At 61.6% G+C, this 15,517-nt stretch overlaps 1 protein-coding gene across 2 annotated transcripts in view; it reads left to right on the top strand.

The window, feature by feature from the left end:
* Positions 1–15,517, top strand: part of MOV10L1 (Mov10 like RNA helicase 1) — a 36,163-nt gene that overhangs the window by 19,294 nt on the left and 1,352 nt on the right. Inside the window, exons 11-23 of one of the 2 annotated variants that reach the window (XM_090272235.1) lie at positions 1,312–1,489; positions 1,692–1,762; positions 3,169–3,260; positions 5,889–5,947; positions 6,398–6,495; positions 7,924–8,032; positions 8,392–8,570; positions 9,023–9,169; positions 9,531–9,652; positions 10,657–10,756; positions 11,081–11,245; positions 11,920–12,093; positions 14,244–14,393. In XM_090272235.1, the coding sequence (XP_090128361.1) occupies positions 1,312–1,489; positions 1,692–1,762; positions 3,169–3,260; positions 5,889–5,947; positions 6,398–6,495; positions 7,924–8,032; positions 8,392–8,570; positions 9,023–9,169; positions 9,531–9,652; positions 10,657–10,756; positions 11,081–11,245; positions 11,920–12,093; positions 14,244–14,393 (1,644 nt within the window). Of the gene's footprint in view, positions 1–1,311; positions 1,490–1,691; positions 1,763–3,168; positions 3,261–5,888; positions 5,948–6,397; positions 6,496–7,923; positions 8,047–8,391; positions 8,571–9,022; positions 9,170–9,530; positions 9,653–10,656; positions 10,757–11,080; positions 11,246–11,919; positions 12,094–14,243; positions 14,394–15,517 lie in introns of both variants that reach the window. The other variant, XM_090272234.1, reaches the window with a different exon arrangement.

Below are 15,517 nucleotides of genomic sequence, written 5' to 3'. Positions count from 1 at the left end.
AAAGTGTGAGGACACTGTGTGCCTGCCATGCCATGTTTCTGATGACATGCGTGTTCTGCTTTCTACCTTTGCCGTTCTGCACACAATGGGGACTTTTCTTGCTGCTTTTAAGATGGTCTCTTTATCACTAGTTCTAAGAAATTTAGTTTACAGTGTGCCTGCGTGTAGCTTTCACATTTCTTGGGCTTCTTTGAGCTTCTTTGGCTGTGTGGGCTGCTTGTTACCCTCAAACCTGGAGCGTTTTGGCAAGTCTGTCTTCAAATACTCCTTCTGCCCCCTTCCCCATCTCTGGGTCTCTGCTCATTTTCTCTGGTCTCTTCCCCCCGGTTCCATTTGGAACAGTTCCTTCTGCGTCTTCACGGTCACTGATTTTTGCTTTTACATCTTGTAGCCGCATCCCCTGTATTTTTATGTCAGGTGTGTTTTCTCTGCAAGTCCAGTTGGGTCTTCACTTCCTATTCGCAGCCTTTCCCCACCTTCCTGAACATAAATGCCACAGTTCCAGGGGCGGCTTCACTGTCCTGCTGCTGGGTTTTCTGCCCCTTACGGGCTCAAGTTCTGTCCCCTTCTGCGCCGAGAGGGCTTGTGTGGCCGCCAGATGCCCTGGAGCTGACCTCGCTGAGCTCAGTTCCGGGACACAGCAGAGCTCCTTGGAAACACTCAGATGCTTTTACGCCTCAGAGCTTTGTCAGGTGGGAGCAGAGGAGCACTTGCTGGGGCCGCAGCCCTCCTGACTGCCCAGGGCCCCTGATGACCCGCTCTGCCCTCGGGCTGGCAGGGCCACTGTCCTCCGCTCTGCGTGAGCTGTGGGAATTGTCCTCTGGGATCCGGTGGGTCTCCACCTCTGACACTGTGCCCCCAGGAGGCCTTTTTGGTTGCCACAACTAGGGCGCTAATACCATCTGATGGGTGGAGGTCTGGGCTGTTGCTGAATCCCCTACGATGCACAGGACGGCCGCCCCGCCCCCCAGGCAGTGCAGCCGTGTCCGGCAGTGCCGACCGAGCCTGGGGAGCCCTGACAGCCTGACGAGGTTCCTTACGCACACTGAGCTCAGGCGGCCACCTCTCTCTGCCTCCTCGGACCCCAGGCCACGCAGCCCCCAGCGTCGGTCCCTGTCCCAGGGTCTGCAAACTGCCCAGGTGGTCATGGGCCCCGACCGGAGGGCCGCTGTCTTCTGCAGCCGCCGGTTCCCCTGGGCCGCGCGTCAGCAGCTGGGACGTGGCCCCACTCCCGAGCTGCCGCCGCCCGGCTGCGGGGTGTCCCGGGGCCCCCCGCTCCCACTGACGGCTGCCCGCTGGGTTGTGTTGCAGCGTCTGAACATGTCAAACTACAAGGAGAAGTTTTCAACTCTGCTGTGGCTCGAGGAAATTCACGCGGAAATAGAACTGAAAGAGTATAACATGAGCGGGGTCACCCTGAAAAGGAACGGGGACCTGCTGGTGCTGGAGGTCCCCGGACTGGCCGAGAGCCGGCCCTCCCTGTACGCAGGTGCGTGTGGCCCAGTCGGGGCGGCGCCGGTGTAACCGCAGCACCACAGACCGTTAGCTCGTCCTCCTGGCCTGGGGCAGAACGTCCCTTACAACTCGGTCAGTGACCCGGCATCGGTCTCCTGTCCCTCCGACGACAGTTTCGGGGGGGCAGTCCCACGCTGCGCCACGGGGCTCCCACGAGGCGGCGTGTCTCTCACTAGGTGACAAGCTGCTTCTGAAAACGCAGGAGTACAACGGGCACGTGGTGGAGTATGTGGGCTACGTGGTAAAGGTGAGCACCGGGGGGCGGGGCTTCCGGCGGCCGGGCCTCCCTGGGGGGCTCCCTGGGAAACGCGAGGGTAAGGTGACTGTTGAAGTGAACTTGATGCGAAAAGGGACTGTACTGCCCGTGGGAACCCTGTCAGGTTGGCCGGGGGAGACACAGACCGCGTGTCAGTCGGGGGGTCAGCCTTGGGGCAGTTTGGGCATCCTGCGTCTGCTCCCAAAGAGGGGGCCTCAGAGCAGACACCGGGCGGACTCCAGCCCGATGCCGCCTGAAGGAGGGTGTCAGCGTGCTGGGGGCTCTGGGGTCCCTCAGCGGGTCCCGCTGCTCCTGCCCTGGGCAGGGCATGGGGATTGGTGACGGGCAGGACGACCCAGCGTAGAAAACTGAGAACGGCCGGGCTCTGAGGACTCAGAGGGTTGGGGCTCTCCGAAGGGGGCACATTGCGCCTCACGTCCCGATCGCTGAGCTCTGCACCTGTGTACGGGCCACACTGCCCCCCAGCTCAGCTCAGCACGCAACCCTTCCCTAAGAGACACAGCAGGTGAGTTGCCAGGTGTGCGGAAGGCGGCAGGTGCGCTGGGCCATGGGCAGCATCCCCCTGGAGACGGGTGCTGAGTGAGGGGAAGCAGGTGCATCCGAGGGAGGCGCAGGCACGAAGGGCTTCTCTGATGGTCTGCGGGACGGGAGCCCGTGAGTCGGACCGCAGGGTCAGGGTCAGCGCGCGCCTCTGGCAGTCGGGTGAGGACACGGCGTTTCCTCCCCTTCCACTCCGTTCATCCCCAGGAGCGTCTGTCTGTTCCCTCAAAGCTGCCTTGTTTTGGGGTGGCCTTAGGCTCACTTCTTTTTGTCGTTCCGTTATTCTTAACTTCAGACCTAGTTTTTCATATTTCTGTGAGTTGAGTGTCTGTATGTGACGCCCTCAAGGACCGACCCCCTCACTCTGGGGGACGTGCCCCACGTCTCTGGGCCGCCTCTGATCTCGTCTCAGTCTGGGGAGCCTGGGCCTGTGCTGGGCCTCAGCTGCTGTGGCGATGGAGGCTCCTGCCCTGCCCCCTGGCCTGGAGCTCACCCGGTGGGAGGTCCTCCCGCTGTCCCCCATGCTGCTTCAGAAATGCTTCTCCTCCCTGCTGATCTGGGCGTCTCTGTCCGCAGGATTGCCCTTTGGCTTGAGGGTCCCAGACTATCCAGCTCCCAGCCGGTGGGGAGGGGCAGCCCGGGGCACCCGGCACGGGCCTGTGTGCTGGGGTGGGCGCCTCGCACCGCCGTAGCGACTGCATCCTTTCGGTTACGCCACCCGCTGCTCCGTCTGTGGGATGCGTGTCATGACATGCCACACACACACACACACACACACATTGTCTCAAGAAATTGAGTATGAAGGGTGGAAGTTAAACTGCTTCTTTCTTCTTTAGATTCAGGAAGAAGATGTAACTCTTAAGGTGAATCCAGAATTTGAACAGGCGTATAACTCTGAGCCTATGGACGTGGAATTCACGTTCAACAGGTAATGCTTTCAACGCTCCTCCCGCAAACGTGGCTTCACCACGGCGGCGCTGCCCCCCGCCGTGCAGCGGCCCCCGGACAGCAGTGTTGCTGGAGGAGACGTGGCCGGACGGCGCGTGGGGGCCCTGCTGCTTGGCTCTTGCAACCGGCCGGGCAGGTCACCTCGGGGCTGAGAGCAGCCCCGGCTGGTGGAGCGCAGGGTCCGTGCCACCTCAGTGTCCAGCGCCGGGGGCCACGCACTCTTCGAGGAAGCGCCCATGGAGCTCGGGGCCGCTTTTCGGTCGCTCGCGCTGCTGCGTTGGCAGCGTGCGTTCCCAGGCCCACGCTCTCACACTGTGGCTTGTCTCCTGTTTGAATGCCTTTGAGAAGCAGAGCTCCTTCACGCTGTCGGGTGCGTAGGTTCTGTCTTTTGCATCTCCTGCTTTGGGTGCCGCGCTGAAGCAGCCCGCCTCACACAGCGTCACAGAGGCTTCGGTTTTCTTCCAAAAGTCTGCAGCTTTCAGTCGTACATCTAGGGCTTTGATCTATTTTGAGGTAATTTTTACAAACGCCGCGAGTGGGGAGACACACTAATGTGGGGCCGTGGCCACCCGGCAGGCGCTTGTGGGGCGCACTGCCCCGTCCGCCCCCCCGCGAGTCCTCGTCGCGTCCAGGCCGCCCGCTGGCGCAGCTCTGCCCCTCGGCTCACGCAGCGCGGGGCTCAGGCTGCCCGGGGCTGCGTGGGCACCTGCGGGGCTGCGCCGACGCGTCAGGTCCCGGTCGGGAGAGCAGACGCCCGAGTTGTCTTCTGCCCCGAAGGGCGTCTCTCCCGTCTCCTTAGTCCTTCTCCGTTTCTTTAGTAACGTGTTCTCCTTCTCACTGTGCGGGCTCTGCAATCTTCGGTCAAGTTTGTGCTGACCCTTCTGAGAAACGTTTAATGCTCCTGCACATGGTAATCTCCCCTTAGACGTCCGGTTGGTTGTAGCAGCTGCCTGTGGCCGTGGGCGTCTGTACAGCGGCCTTGTGCGCTGCTGGCCTGGGCGTTTCTGGTGCCTTTTGCGCCCACACACAACCGCGGGTTCACTCAAGGCAGCCTTCCTCGTTTCTCCCCTGGGGGCGCTCTCTGGTGTTTTGTTTTGTTCCGCTTCACTGCGCGGCGGGGGCGCCTCTGTGGCGGAGGAGCCGGAATGTGCCGAGCTTCAGGCAGCAGCGCGTGTGGGGGTCGGCCCCCGCTTTTCACACCCTTCGAGATGATCGTGTGGTTTTTCTTTTTCAGTCTATTAGAGTGAATAACGTGACTGGAGCAAACCCCCTTTCATGTGTCGTTATTCTGATTTGCTAAGGTTTTATTAACTTCTGCGACTGTGTTGTTGGTGTGTGTGTGTGTGTAGTGTGTGGGGGTGCCCTGCTCTGCTCGGGGCCAGCGGGTGTGGGCGGGGCGGGTGCAGGGGAGCGCCCGGGGCGGAAGCTTCCTCTGCGGGCGGCTCTGACTCCCGACTCGATGTCCGATCGATCAAGGACCGTTCCGGGCGGCCGGGCGCTGCGAGGGAGCTGGTGGTCCTTGTCTCTAAGGGGCCTGTGCGCTCCACCACGTTGTCTCACCTGCACGGAATTGTCGTATTTCTGTAACATTTCTTTTAATTGTGAAATCTGAACTGCTGTCCCCCCTCGTTTCTGATGCTGGTCCTTTGTTCCTTCTCTTCCCCGTGCTGGTCTGGGTGGAGGTCTGTCAGCTTCAGCGGCCTCATCAGAGGACCAGCCTTGGGCCTGCTGGCCACCTCTAGCGCGCTCCTGGTGCGCTGACATCCGCTCTGCCCTTCGTCACGGCCTGTCTGCTGGTTTGGCCTCCATCTGCTCTGCCAGTTTCTCGGGGGACGTGCAGGTCCTTGACTTGAGGCCTTTCCCGCTCTGTCCCTGGGTGCGGCCCTCTGAGGGGTGCGGCCCGTCCTCTGTTGCTAGGCGTTTAGGGGCCCAGGTTCCTGCTGTCACAGACAGTGGTGGGCGGACAGGGGACTGGCATCTGCTCTCCGCCGCTGTGAGCCCGGGAGACTGCTCCTCACTCTCGCCTCTGTCAGGGACCCAGTCGGCACCACGCACCTCCTGTCCCCTAAGGGAGGGACCTTGCCCTACCCAGCCCACTCTTGGCCCAGGACAGCGTCCCTGCTCCCGCCCCTCAGCCTCCAACAGTCCCTTTCTGTGCAGACCCCGAAGCTCCTTCCCTGCTGCACTGGGTGCTGCCGGGCACATCAGTTTTCACTCAGATAAACTCTTGAGATTTTTTAATCCACCTCAGTTTCCTTTAATGGTTTTCAGTGACTTTCAAGGGAGTGATTCTTTATTATCAGAACTACTTTCTTCTTACTAACATTTCATGTGCCGCGCTTCTGTTTTTCCTCTTTGTCTACTTCATGTATCAAAAGGGAAATATCCCTGGAAAGGAAGCAGTCCCTGCTGTCCTGACACAGACCCTGAGGCCCCCCTCCGTCCTCCCGCCCCGGGTGCTGCGCCCGGGGGTGCGAGGGGCCCGGGCTCATGCGAAGGTCGCATTAGTGCGGTGACTGGGATCGCATAACCAGAGTTCCGTGACGCACACCAGCCTTAACATTTCTAAACTCGAAGTGAGTCGCTTTATGTTGTTTGCTCTCGGCAGGACCACAAGCAGACGGTGTCACTTTGCGCTGGAACAAGTCATGCACTTGGGAGTAAAAGGTACTGCTGGTGGGAGCGGGTGGGGTTGCGTCCCCAGGGTGTCTTCATCAGCTTCGTGTAGAAGTTTGCAGGGAGCTCAGTTTCCTCGGTCCCATCCTGGGAGCAACACTGTGTGAAGTCCAGGGTTCTTCCCTGCTGGGAAGTTCCATGTTTTCTTGCTGTTTCAGCTGCGTGAAATAGCGCGTTTCAGGGACTGAAAATGGGGCCTTTACACTTGGCTTCTCCCTCCTCCCGGGATCCCTTCTGTCCTTGCAAGCAGACAGATAAGGGCTTGTTGTTCCAAAGCACGTTCAGGACTGTTCCCACTGTGACGGAGGCCATCCGGGCGTGGGGGAGCCCTCCCACACGGACGTAACGGGGGCGCTGCTGGCATTTGGGCTGCTTCCTCCCATTCGACCTTCTAAAGGTTTTCAGTAACATCTGCCTTCTTTCCTTTCCTTGTTTTAAAAGTGTTGTTTCCGGAAGAAGTCATTTTACAGTCTCCCCAAGTGACAGGCATCTGGAACCATGGACAAGACACCAGGACCGATGGGCGGGCCACCCCCCAGGTACGGCTGTGCGATGGCCTGTCTGGGACTTGAGTGAGGGGGTGAAGGGCGTGTAGGTCACAGACCCCAAAGTCAGTTGGAATGAAACTCACCCGTGAGATGGAGTACGAGCTCGGGGATTTATTGCAAAAGCGTGTCTGTGGTTTTGTGTGTGTTCAGACAGGCCTCATATGTGATTGTTCATGCTTGGAAAATGCCTGGCGGGCTCACACCCAGCACACAGCTGACCTCTGTGGTCACGTACAATCCAGTCTCCACAGAGTAACCGGTGCCTGGTCTGTGCCGCGAGTGGTCTGAGGCGCTCCGTGTATTACAGTTTTGTGAGCAAAATAGAAGTGGTTTGGTTTAAACTTAAAACAAATACAGAATTTTTCGTTGTAGCTAATATGTAGAAACCCTCTTATAAGCTGCTCTTTAGAAATGCAGAACTGATGGTCTCAGGAAGCCTGTCCAGCCACCCAGGGGGCCCCTCGCGTCACCTGCTGGGCTCGGTTGTGCCGGCTGGACACAGACGCAGGGACTCCGCCCTCGGCTGCCCCGTCCTGCCTGGCTGCCCGGTCCCGGGAGGGTCTGTGACGCCACTGCTGTGTGGGCGGCACCTTCCTGGGGGCTGAGTCTCGATGTTTTTAAATGCAGGACTTGGTCATTTTGTGGACCAGCGAGGCTGCAGGGAAGCTCAGGCGTGGCGCACGTGCCCCGGGGTCAGCTCCCAGGCACGAGGCTGACCTTCTGGGGAGAACACACGAGATAGTTTCAGACACTGAGCCCCAGGGACCGTGGGGCAGCGTATCCCAAGGGAGGGGGCAGTGGAGGGAGCCCTGGTGGTGGCCCCCGGTCACAGCCCCCAGAGGGGCACAGCGAAACCACGCTGGCCCAGCGGAGAGGTGGGCGAGGTCACCAGGCAGAGAGAGCACTTCTAGGGTCTGCAGAGGCCCCCCCACTGTTTTCAGCTGAGGGCTCAGTGGTGCTGGCTTCTAGTGGGGAAGGACCCTGCATCCCAGGGACACGGAAGCAGCCGGCACCCAACCTGACCTGAAAGGGCCGCGATGCAGGAGTCTGTCACCTGAGGTCCTGGGCGGCCAGCTGCTGAAGGGAGGGTCCTGCTGGGTCCCAGGCCCTGGCGGGGCAGCCGTGCCCTCGCCCTCTGCGGCCCACCCGCCGCGTCAGAGAGGGAGCCCTCATTTGGGTGTCCTCGTCCCAGGTTTAGTTCATTTATGTTTTTTTGTAAAAGGTAATTCAAAACCACAAACGTTTTGGCAACTTTTCATCAGAGTCTGCACTCTCCTCGCGTTCCCAAGGGGCTGTCTGGTGACTAAGGCCAGCGTCGCGAGAGCAGAGTTTGTGTTTGCTCTTCCAGCTGAGCCCATGGAAACGCACAGCCTCTTCTCACGCCTTTTTTTTGGGGGGGGGGGGCACTATTATTTCTAGACTAGGAAAGCTGGGAAGGACCAGCCTAAGCCTGCCTCGAAAATAGGGCGAGCGGATGCCCAGGACACACAGGGGCCGGCGGCCTTTGCTGCAGGGATGAGTCACCTGGGTGCGTATTGTCCTGCCAAAGGGACACAGTGGGGAGACGCGTGTGGTTGTGACAAGTGTGTGACCCGAATGGTGAATGAACATCCTTGTTGCGACTAGAGACGAAAGATGGCCGTGTTGCCGCTGTCGTCGGGGGTTCGGTGGCCCCTCAGATGACGCTGCTGCGACGGCGGGAGCACAGGAACGTCCTGTGTCTGCTCCCAGGTGGCTCAGGTGTGAGGAGAGGCTCCGCCGCGCCACCCCCCCCCCCCCCCCGCACTGGTGCTCACGTGGTGCCACGGCTCCGGCGCTGAGGTCTGCACCCCAGCCCCGCGGGCCCTCGGCCGCCTCCCCGACCCTGTTCCTCTGCTCCCAACCCAGGAAGTGAGACACAGGCCCCGGGGGCCAGAAAGGAAGAGTTTTTCAATCCACGGCTCAACGAAAACCAGAGGCTGGCCGTGCGGAGAATTCTGAGTGGCGACTGCCGCCCGCTCCCGTACATCCTCTTCGGGCCTCCTGGCACGGGGAAGACAGTGACGATAATAGAGGCGGTGCTGCAGGTGACGACAGGAGGCAGCACACTGGCCCCGCCGGGCATGCGCGTCGGGAACGCTGTGTTCACGCTGCGGCTCAGAGGGAGCTCGGTGGGGCCACTCTGTATCGTGCGTGGGCCGCGCAGGGCGTGAACCCTCACTGCAGGGGGTTAGAAGGGAGTCTCTTTGTTCTGAGAATAGCAAACCGTTCGGCCCCACCGCGCCGTTCTGCGGAGAAGGCGTCCCCGCCACAGGGGCCGCAGCTGGTTCGGCAGGCGTCTGCCGTCCCCGTTTACGCCGCCGCGGGGTCTGTGGACATGGTGTGCGCCTAGTGTTTCTGCACCGCCTGGGCCTCAGACTGGCGAGCATGCGCGGCGCGCCCAGCGGGCGGCAGGCGGGGGGGTTCGGGCCCCGGGGCACCCCGCTCCGCGCCGGCCCCGCAGCTGACTGTCCCGCGCGTCCCCTGTGCCCTGACGCAGGTGCACCACGCCCTGCCGGACAGCCGCGTTCTGGTGTGCGCGCCCTCCAACAGCGCCGCCGACCTCGTGTGTCTGCGGCTGCACGAGAGCCGCGGGATGCAGCCGGGCGGCATGGTCCGCGTGAACGCCACCTGCCGGCTGGAGGAGGTGAGCGCCGCCCCGTCCCCGCGCCCGGCTGGGGCGTCCCAGCTCCCTCCCCCGGTCCCGCGCCCGGCGCGGCTGCTCTGCTTAGAGGCTGAAGTGCTGCTACCCCAGAGAGGCCCAATCTAGGAAATGAATAATGTTGTTTTGGGGAAGGGTCTGCAAGATTATATGTTCGTGGCTCCAGAGTCCGTAAAACATGGACTGCATTGAAAGGAAAAGAGAAATGTGTTAAGAAGATAATCTCAAATCATTACTCAGACATAGCTAAGTGGAACAGGACAGAATTATCTTAGAAGTCCTTGCAGCTTTGTGACTGTATCCAATTTAAAGACACTTAAAAGCAAAACACGCCCCTCCCCCCCAGGTGATCACTGAGGCCATCAAAGTGTACTGCAAAGACGGGGAAGACATCTGGAGGGCCTCGCGCTTCCGGGTCATCATCACCACGTGCAGCAGCGCTGGGCTCTTCTACCAAATTGGAATTCGGTGAGTGCCCGGCGGGTGGGAGGGGCAGCCGGGCAGGGGCCGTCTCCCCAGGAGGTGAGGTCTGTGCTGAGACCCCACAGGTGACTGGCCAAGGCTTCTGGGAGGGCAGTGGCCGAGGACTCATTCAGAAGGAGTGGGCATGTGGGCAGGGGACAGCAGACCAGAGGCACGAGGGACCTGGTTTTGGAGCAGGGACGGGAGGTGCCAAGGGGACAGTGGCAGGCCCCGCGTGTGGGGGCAGGGGCGGGGCCCCAAGGAGCTGAGCAGGTGTCGTGCAGCAGAGGGAACTCAGCATCCAAAGCCTGAATGCTCGTGGCCTATGAGAGAGACGTAATCCTAACTTTTTCAGTGGAAACTGGGACACGAGGTAGAGGATGACAGTGTGCTGACTTCACCCTGCGTGGGGTGGGCGGGGCCCCTGGTGTCCCCTGTGCGGTGACAGCTAGAGTTGCACAAATTTGGAGCCCGCATCAAGTGAGCTGCCAATGCTGCCCCCCGGGCTCCCGGGAGCAGGGACCCTATGCTGGGGTCTCCGTCTCGTGGGCCGGGGGACCTCGCACCCCAGCTTGGCCCAGTGCTGCCCCGGCAGCAGTGGCTCTATGGCTCTGGGTGTCGTGTCCCAGCTGCCAGGCTCCTTGGGCACCTTGTGGGCAGAGGGTCAGGTAGTGCCCAGTCAAGTGCGAGAGTCAGAGGCGGTGGGGTGGAGGCAGTGTCTCCAACGTGGGAATGTCACCCAGGGCCCGCTGTGACCAGTGCCCCCTCACTGCGCCCGCTATGTTGGAAACCAAGGCACCAGCCACAGAGACATGAAGCCGGGGCTGCAGCCCAGGCCTCTGTCTGCAGCAGGCGGGTGGCAGTCCCCAGCCTGGACCACAGGCAGCCCTGGCTGCCGCCCCCCCACCCCCAACATTAGGTCCCTTTGCCTGTTTCCCTCTAAGTCGGGGGCAGAGTCTGGCGGAGTCCCTGGGACCCTGACAAATGACCACATGGGTCTCTGGCTCTAGAGTCGGACACTTCACACACGTGTTTGTGGACGAAGCCGGACAGGCCAGTGAGCCAGAGTGCCTCATCCCTCTGGGGCTGGTGTCAGAGGTCAGCGGCCAGGTGAGGCCCTCGCTGTACCCGTCCTCCCGGGTCACATCCTCCCCACTCCTGCCCTTTTGGGTCATGTCCTCCCCACTCGCCGTTTTGGGTCACGTTCTCCTTTGTCATGTCCTTTTGGGTCACATCCTTGGTGCCCAGGTGTGAAGGCCACAGAGACGGGGCGTCAGGCCAGGCCCAGCTGGGACGCAGCCTCCCCAGGTGGCTGAGTCCAGGCCTAGGGGTTGCACTCCCGCCTCTGGCCACCCGCCCCCTCGCACTGTGGCAACGCTGTGTGGCCTGCGGCCGGCCACCTCCCTGCACAGCGGGTGCCCGTCTGTGTCACAGATTGTCCTCGCGGGAGATCCCATGCAGCTTGGTCCAGTCATCAAGTCCAGACTGGCCATGGCCTACGGACTGAATGTGTCCCTGCTGGAAAGGCTGATGTCCCGGCCAGTGTACCTGAGGGACGAGAATGCTTTCGGAGCTTGTGGCGCCTACAACCCCTTGCTGGTGAGCTTGGACTCCATGGGGGTGGGTCCCCCACGGGGACAGCAGAGGTGGGGTGAGCAGGGGTGCCCACAGGGGTGGCAAGCGCAGACTGGGTTCCCAGCGGACCCAGGACCCCTTGGGAACCTGCAGTCCTTGGAGCCGCGGGTCCGTGGGGCCCCTGGTGAAGGAAGCTGAGTGGCACTGTCCTCTGAGCCCCTCCATGCAGATGCAGCTGAACTGGGACACTGAACAGAAGGTGACTGTGACCGTGACCATGAGGGGCAGATCAGCCTCCTGGGGGGGGGGTGCAGGGGTGTGTCTGCAGCGCAGGACCCGTCGAGAGGGGCACGGGGCGGGCCGTGGACTTGCGCCTCCTGACCTGGGAGAGGCGTGTCTGCCCCTGCACGTCCCTGAATCTCGGCCGGGGCTGCAGCGAGTCCCTGCGGGCGGAGCGCCCTCCCCAGGTGCCGTGCCTGCCGCATGACCGGGCCTGGCTTCCTGCTCTCTGCTCCTGGTGGTCACTTTTTCTATTAAATGGACCCTTCGTTGAAAAAGTGACCTGAGGTGCCGTGGTCACTTTTTCCTCAGGTGGCGGGTGAGAGGCCAGGAGGGGAGGCCTGGGTTGCTGAGTCTCATCCTTTGTCCATTCAGCAGTGACCCGGGCGTGCGTGCTGACCTCAGCCCTGCCCCCGCAGGTGACAAAGCTGGTGAAGAACTACAGGTCGCACGCGGCCCTGCTGGCCCTGCCCTCCAGGCTGTTCTACCACAAGGAGCTCGAGGTCTGTGCGGACCCCGCGGCCATCAGGTCCTTGCTGGGCTGGGAGAGGCTGCCGAAGAAGGGCTTCCCTCTCATCTTCCACGGCGTGAGGGTGAGCGGCGGCCGGGGCGGCCGGGGGACCCCGGCGCTGCAGGGGCGCAGAAGGTCAGGGGGCTGCAACTCGCGCCCGGAGGCGTGCCCATGGGTGCTTCTCTTAAGTCCGTGGGGAGCCCCGGCTGCCAGGGCTCAGTCATCCCTTAACCCAAAGGGTCCCCAGTTGACCTCCCCGTCAGGACACACGCCCGGGTTGCAGGCCGCGGGCGGGAGGCAGCTGACCCGTGCTTCTTGCGTCGATGCTTCTCGCTCTCCTGCCCCGTCTCTCAGATGAAAGTAAAGTGACCCTTTGAAGGAGGAGATACCCGTGGCCATTTGGTCTCCATTTTAGTAAACGTTCTAAGGACATACCAGGAAATGTCCATTCTGGTGAGGGATGTGAGCTCCGCATGCACTTCGGAGTTCGTCTGTGGAGCCTGTCACTTAGCTCTTCTGTGCCGGCCTGGCTTCTCTCGGCGTCCTCGCAGAGGGACCGTGGGGCGGCGCCATTGTCACCGTGTGCGCGCAGGTTCTCCGGCATCCGGTGTCTCACTCTGTGTGTCCACGCTGCACAGCGCGTGCGTGCCGTTGGCGGTGGCCTTCGCTGCTGTGCACCGCCCTGCGCTGCGCCATGACTGGGCTTTAAACTTCACCTTGTGACGCCCTGTGCCGCGGGGTCGGTGGGTGCTCCTGTGAACCGAAGGGTCGTGGGTGCACTTCCCGGTCGGCCCCGGCCCAGGCGGTGGGTTCAGTCCCGGTTGGGGCACAACCAGCTGATGCTTCTCTCTCTCTCCTTCCCTTCCCGTCTCTCTCAAGTCACTCAGCGTGTCCTGGGGTGAGGATGCGGCTAATTAAACACAATAATAACGGGGTAATTAATGTTGCCCCTCCTTTTCCTTGCCGTCTGGCACCCGCCGTCCATCTCTCGGACTCTGTGCCTTCATCCTGACCAGGCGTTTCCTCCTCTTCTTCGTGTCCGCGGCGCTTTGGCTGAGAGTCACTGTTTTTCATTGCAACGTGCAGGCTCTGCCACGGGCTCTGGGCATTAACCTCTCCCTTCGTTATCCGAACCTTGGTTGTGAACCCGAGCGACAGACTGTCTGCAGCGGAACCCCGGCCTGAAGACGAGTGCGTTCCGACTGCGTGTGCGGCGGCCCCTCGTGGTGGTGAAACACGCACGTCCCGTTGACGGCGTTAGCCGTCCCAGGGCCCGGCGCAGTGCTGGGAAGCAGATACGCCCCGCGGCAGCTTCAGAACTTGGCGTCTTCCCAGACTATGTGGCCCCATTCAGTGCCCAGCGCCACGCGTATGTGCGGCCACACGGTGCTCGTCCTCTGCTCCTCGCGTGTCCGACCTCGTTCCCGTGAAGGCTGAGTGATGCCCCGTGTGCAGACGGACCACATGTGTTCGCCCACCGTCTGTCCCAGACACCTGGCTGCGCCCCCCTTCAGTGACCGTGGTGACGGCACCGTGAACCAAGTGCACGGACTGGTCTGGGTCCCTGCATTCAGTTCTTTTGGGTAAATACCCTGAAGGAAGTCACTGGGTCGTGGTAATTGTGTCCTTAATGTTCTGAGGGACCTGCACGCGGTTCTCCACAGCGGCTGCGCCACCAAGCCCTCCCGCCAGGCAGGGACGGGATACCGTTCCTCCCAACCCTCGCCAGCGCCTGGGGTCTCTGGCTTTGACTGGAGCTGTCCTGGAGGGTGTGAGCTGAGCTCTCAGGTGTGGGTGTGTGTTTCCCTGATGCTCAGGGATGGTCATGTGCTGGTGGTCTGCCCGCGTGTCTTCTCTGCGGATTGGACGTGGGAGGCCGCGCACTTACACGGGGCCAGGGCAGCCTGAGGGAGTGGTGGGGGCCGGCCCGAGGCCCCCCTCCCTGACCAAAGCTGGCCGCTGCCTCCCCAGCTATCCACTCTGTTCCCCTGGCTCCTGGGCTTCTGTGCCTTCCCGGCATGCACGCCCTCTCCTGTGTCACCGTCCCCACACACCCCTGCCATCCTTGTCTTCTTTGCACTGACTGCAGCTGTGACAGTTCTGTGGCCATGCCTGTGTCCCCCCTGCCGGGTTCCCGGCACCTGCTCTGCGCCTCGTTCACAGGCCCTCAGTGAGCATTTTCTGGTAAAGGAGGCCTGTGACCTTCCTCTCTCTCATCTCCCCATGTCACAGGGCAGCGAAGCTCGCGAGGGGAGGAGCCCGTCGTGGTTCAACCCGACTGAGGCCGTCCAGGTCCTGCGCTACAGCTGCCTGCTGACCAGGAGCCTCTCCAAGCAGGTGTCTGCGCGAGACATCGGGGTGATCACGCCCTACCGCAAGCAGGTGGGCCCGCCCCGCACACGCCCCGGTGCTCCCTCGTCCACAGAGGCCCGCAAGGTCGGGGCAGCCCTCCTTGTGCCCCTTGCCATCTTCCCCAGCTACTGGCCCCGCGCCCACCAGGCCCCCACAGGCTCCCCCAGGCCTGCTGAAGCCGGGGCCTTGGGGCCGGGAGCCCCGCCGCGGTCTGCTCCCCTGTCCCAGTGCCCTCACTGCGGCCGGGCCACCCACCGTCTCCTGCCTGCACCCATGCACTGCCCCCCCATGAACTGGGGGAGGGGTCTCCCAGGGCTTGTCGGGGATGTGAGAATCTTTTCATGTGTTTCTGGCCATTACTTCATCTTGTGTCAAAATTCCTGTTTAAATCGAGTGCCCGCTTCTACTGACCTCGGGTTGGTCCACAGTGAGTGCTTGAATCCGCCTCTTCCTGCGCCTGGGCCCTTGGTGGCCGCGGGTCACATGACTGGCTCAGCTGGGCGCCAGCCTCTGTCTGTGGGTCCCTTTGTGTGTGTCACGTCAGCGCAGTCAGATATGCGCGTGGCGTGTGCCCTTCGTTTCCTGCGTGGCTGGTGCTCTTTGCTTTTTATACAAGAAACCCTTCCATCTGGATGTTTTCCCACTTTGTTCTGAGGGTTTGATCTGCCGAGTTGGTATTTGGGGTGGGTCGCGACAGGGGTCTGAGCTCGCTGTGTCAGCGTGGCGTGTGAACTCCGCCGCACAAACAGCCCCCACGCACCGTCATGGGCGCGGCTCCCCCAGCAGGCCCAGCGCCCGCCTCATGAGAGCTCTGGGCCAAGGGGACGTCTGGGGCCGAGTCCCTCGTGGCGAATCTTCAGACCTGCGCCTGCTTCTTACCTTTGTGTTTATTCTGGTGAATTTTAAGAATTCCACCTTTTATGCAAAAAACGTCTTTTTCTCCTTGACAACGACTGAGCAGTGTGCCCTCGCTGTGCTCTGGTTTGGGGGTTTTGTGACCTTCTTCCTCCAGCTGGTCTCTCTGGGTCTCCAGGCCCCTGGGGAGGCCCCGCAGCCACTGTTCTGGCTTCTTTTCTTTTTTTTTTTTTTCATTTTGATTCATTTTACTATTGTTTAATTACAGTTGTCCCAGTTTCTCTCCCATTGCTCTCCCT

Source organism: Furipterus horrens, unplaced genomic scaffold (genome assembly GCF_987537825.1).
Source record: "Furipterus horrens unplaced genomic scaffold, mFurHor1.1.pri manual_scaffold_4, whole genome shotgun sequence".
In the NCBI taxonomy this organism is placed as follows: domain Eukaryota; kingdom Metazoa; phylum Chordata; class Mammalia; order Chiroptera; family Furipteridae; genus Furipterus; species Furipterus horrens.
Note: the sequence above shows the minus strand (reverse complement) of the source record. Positions and strands in the feature narration are given on the sequence as shown.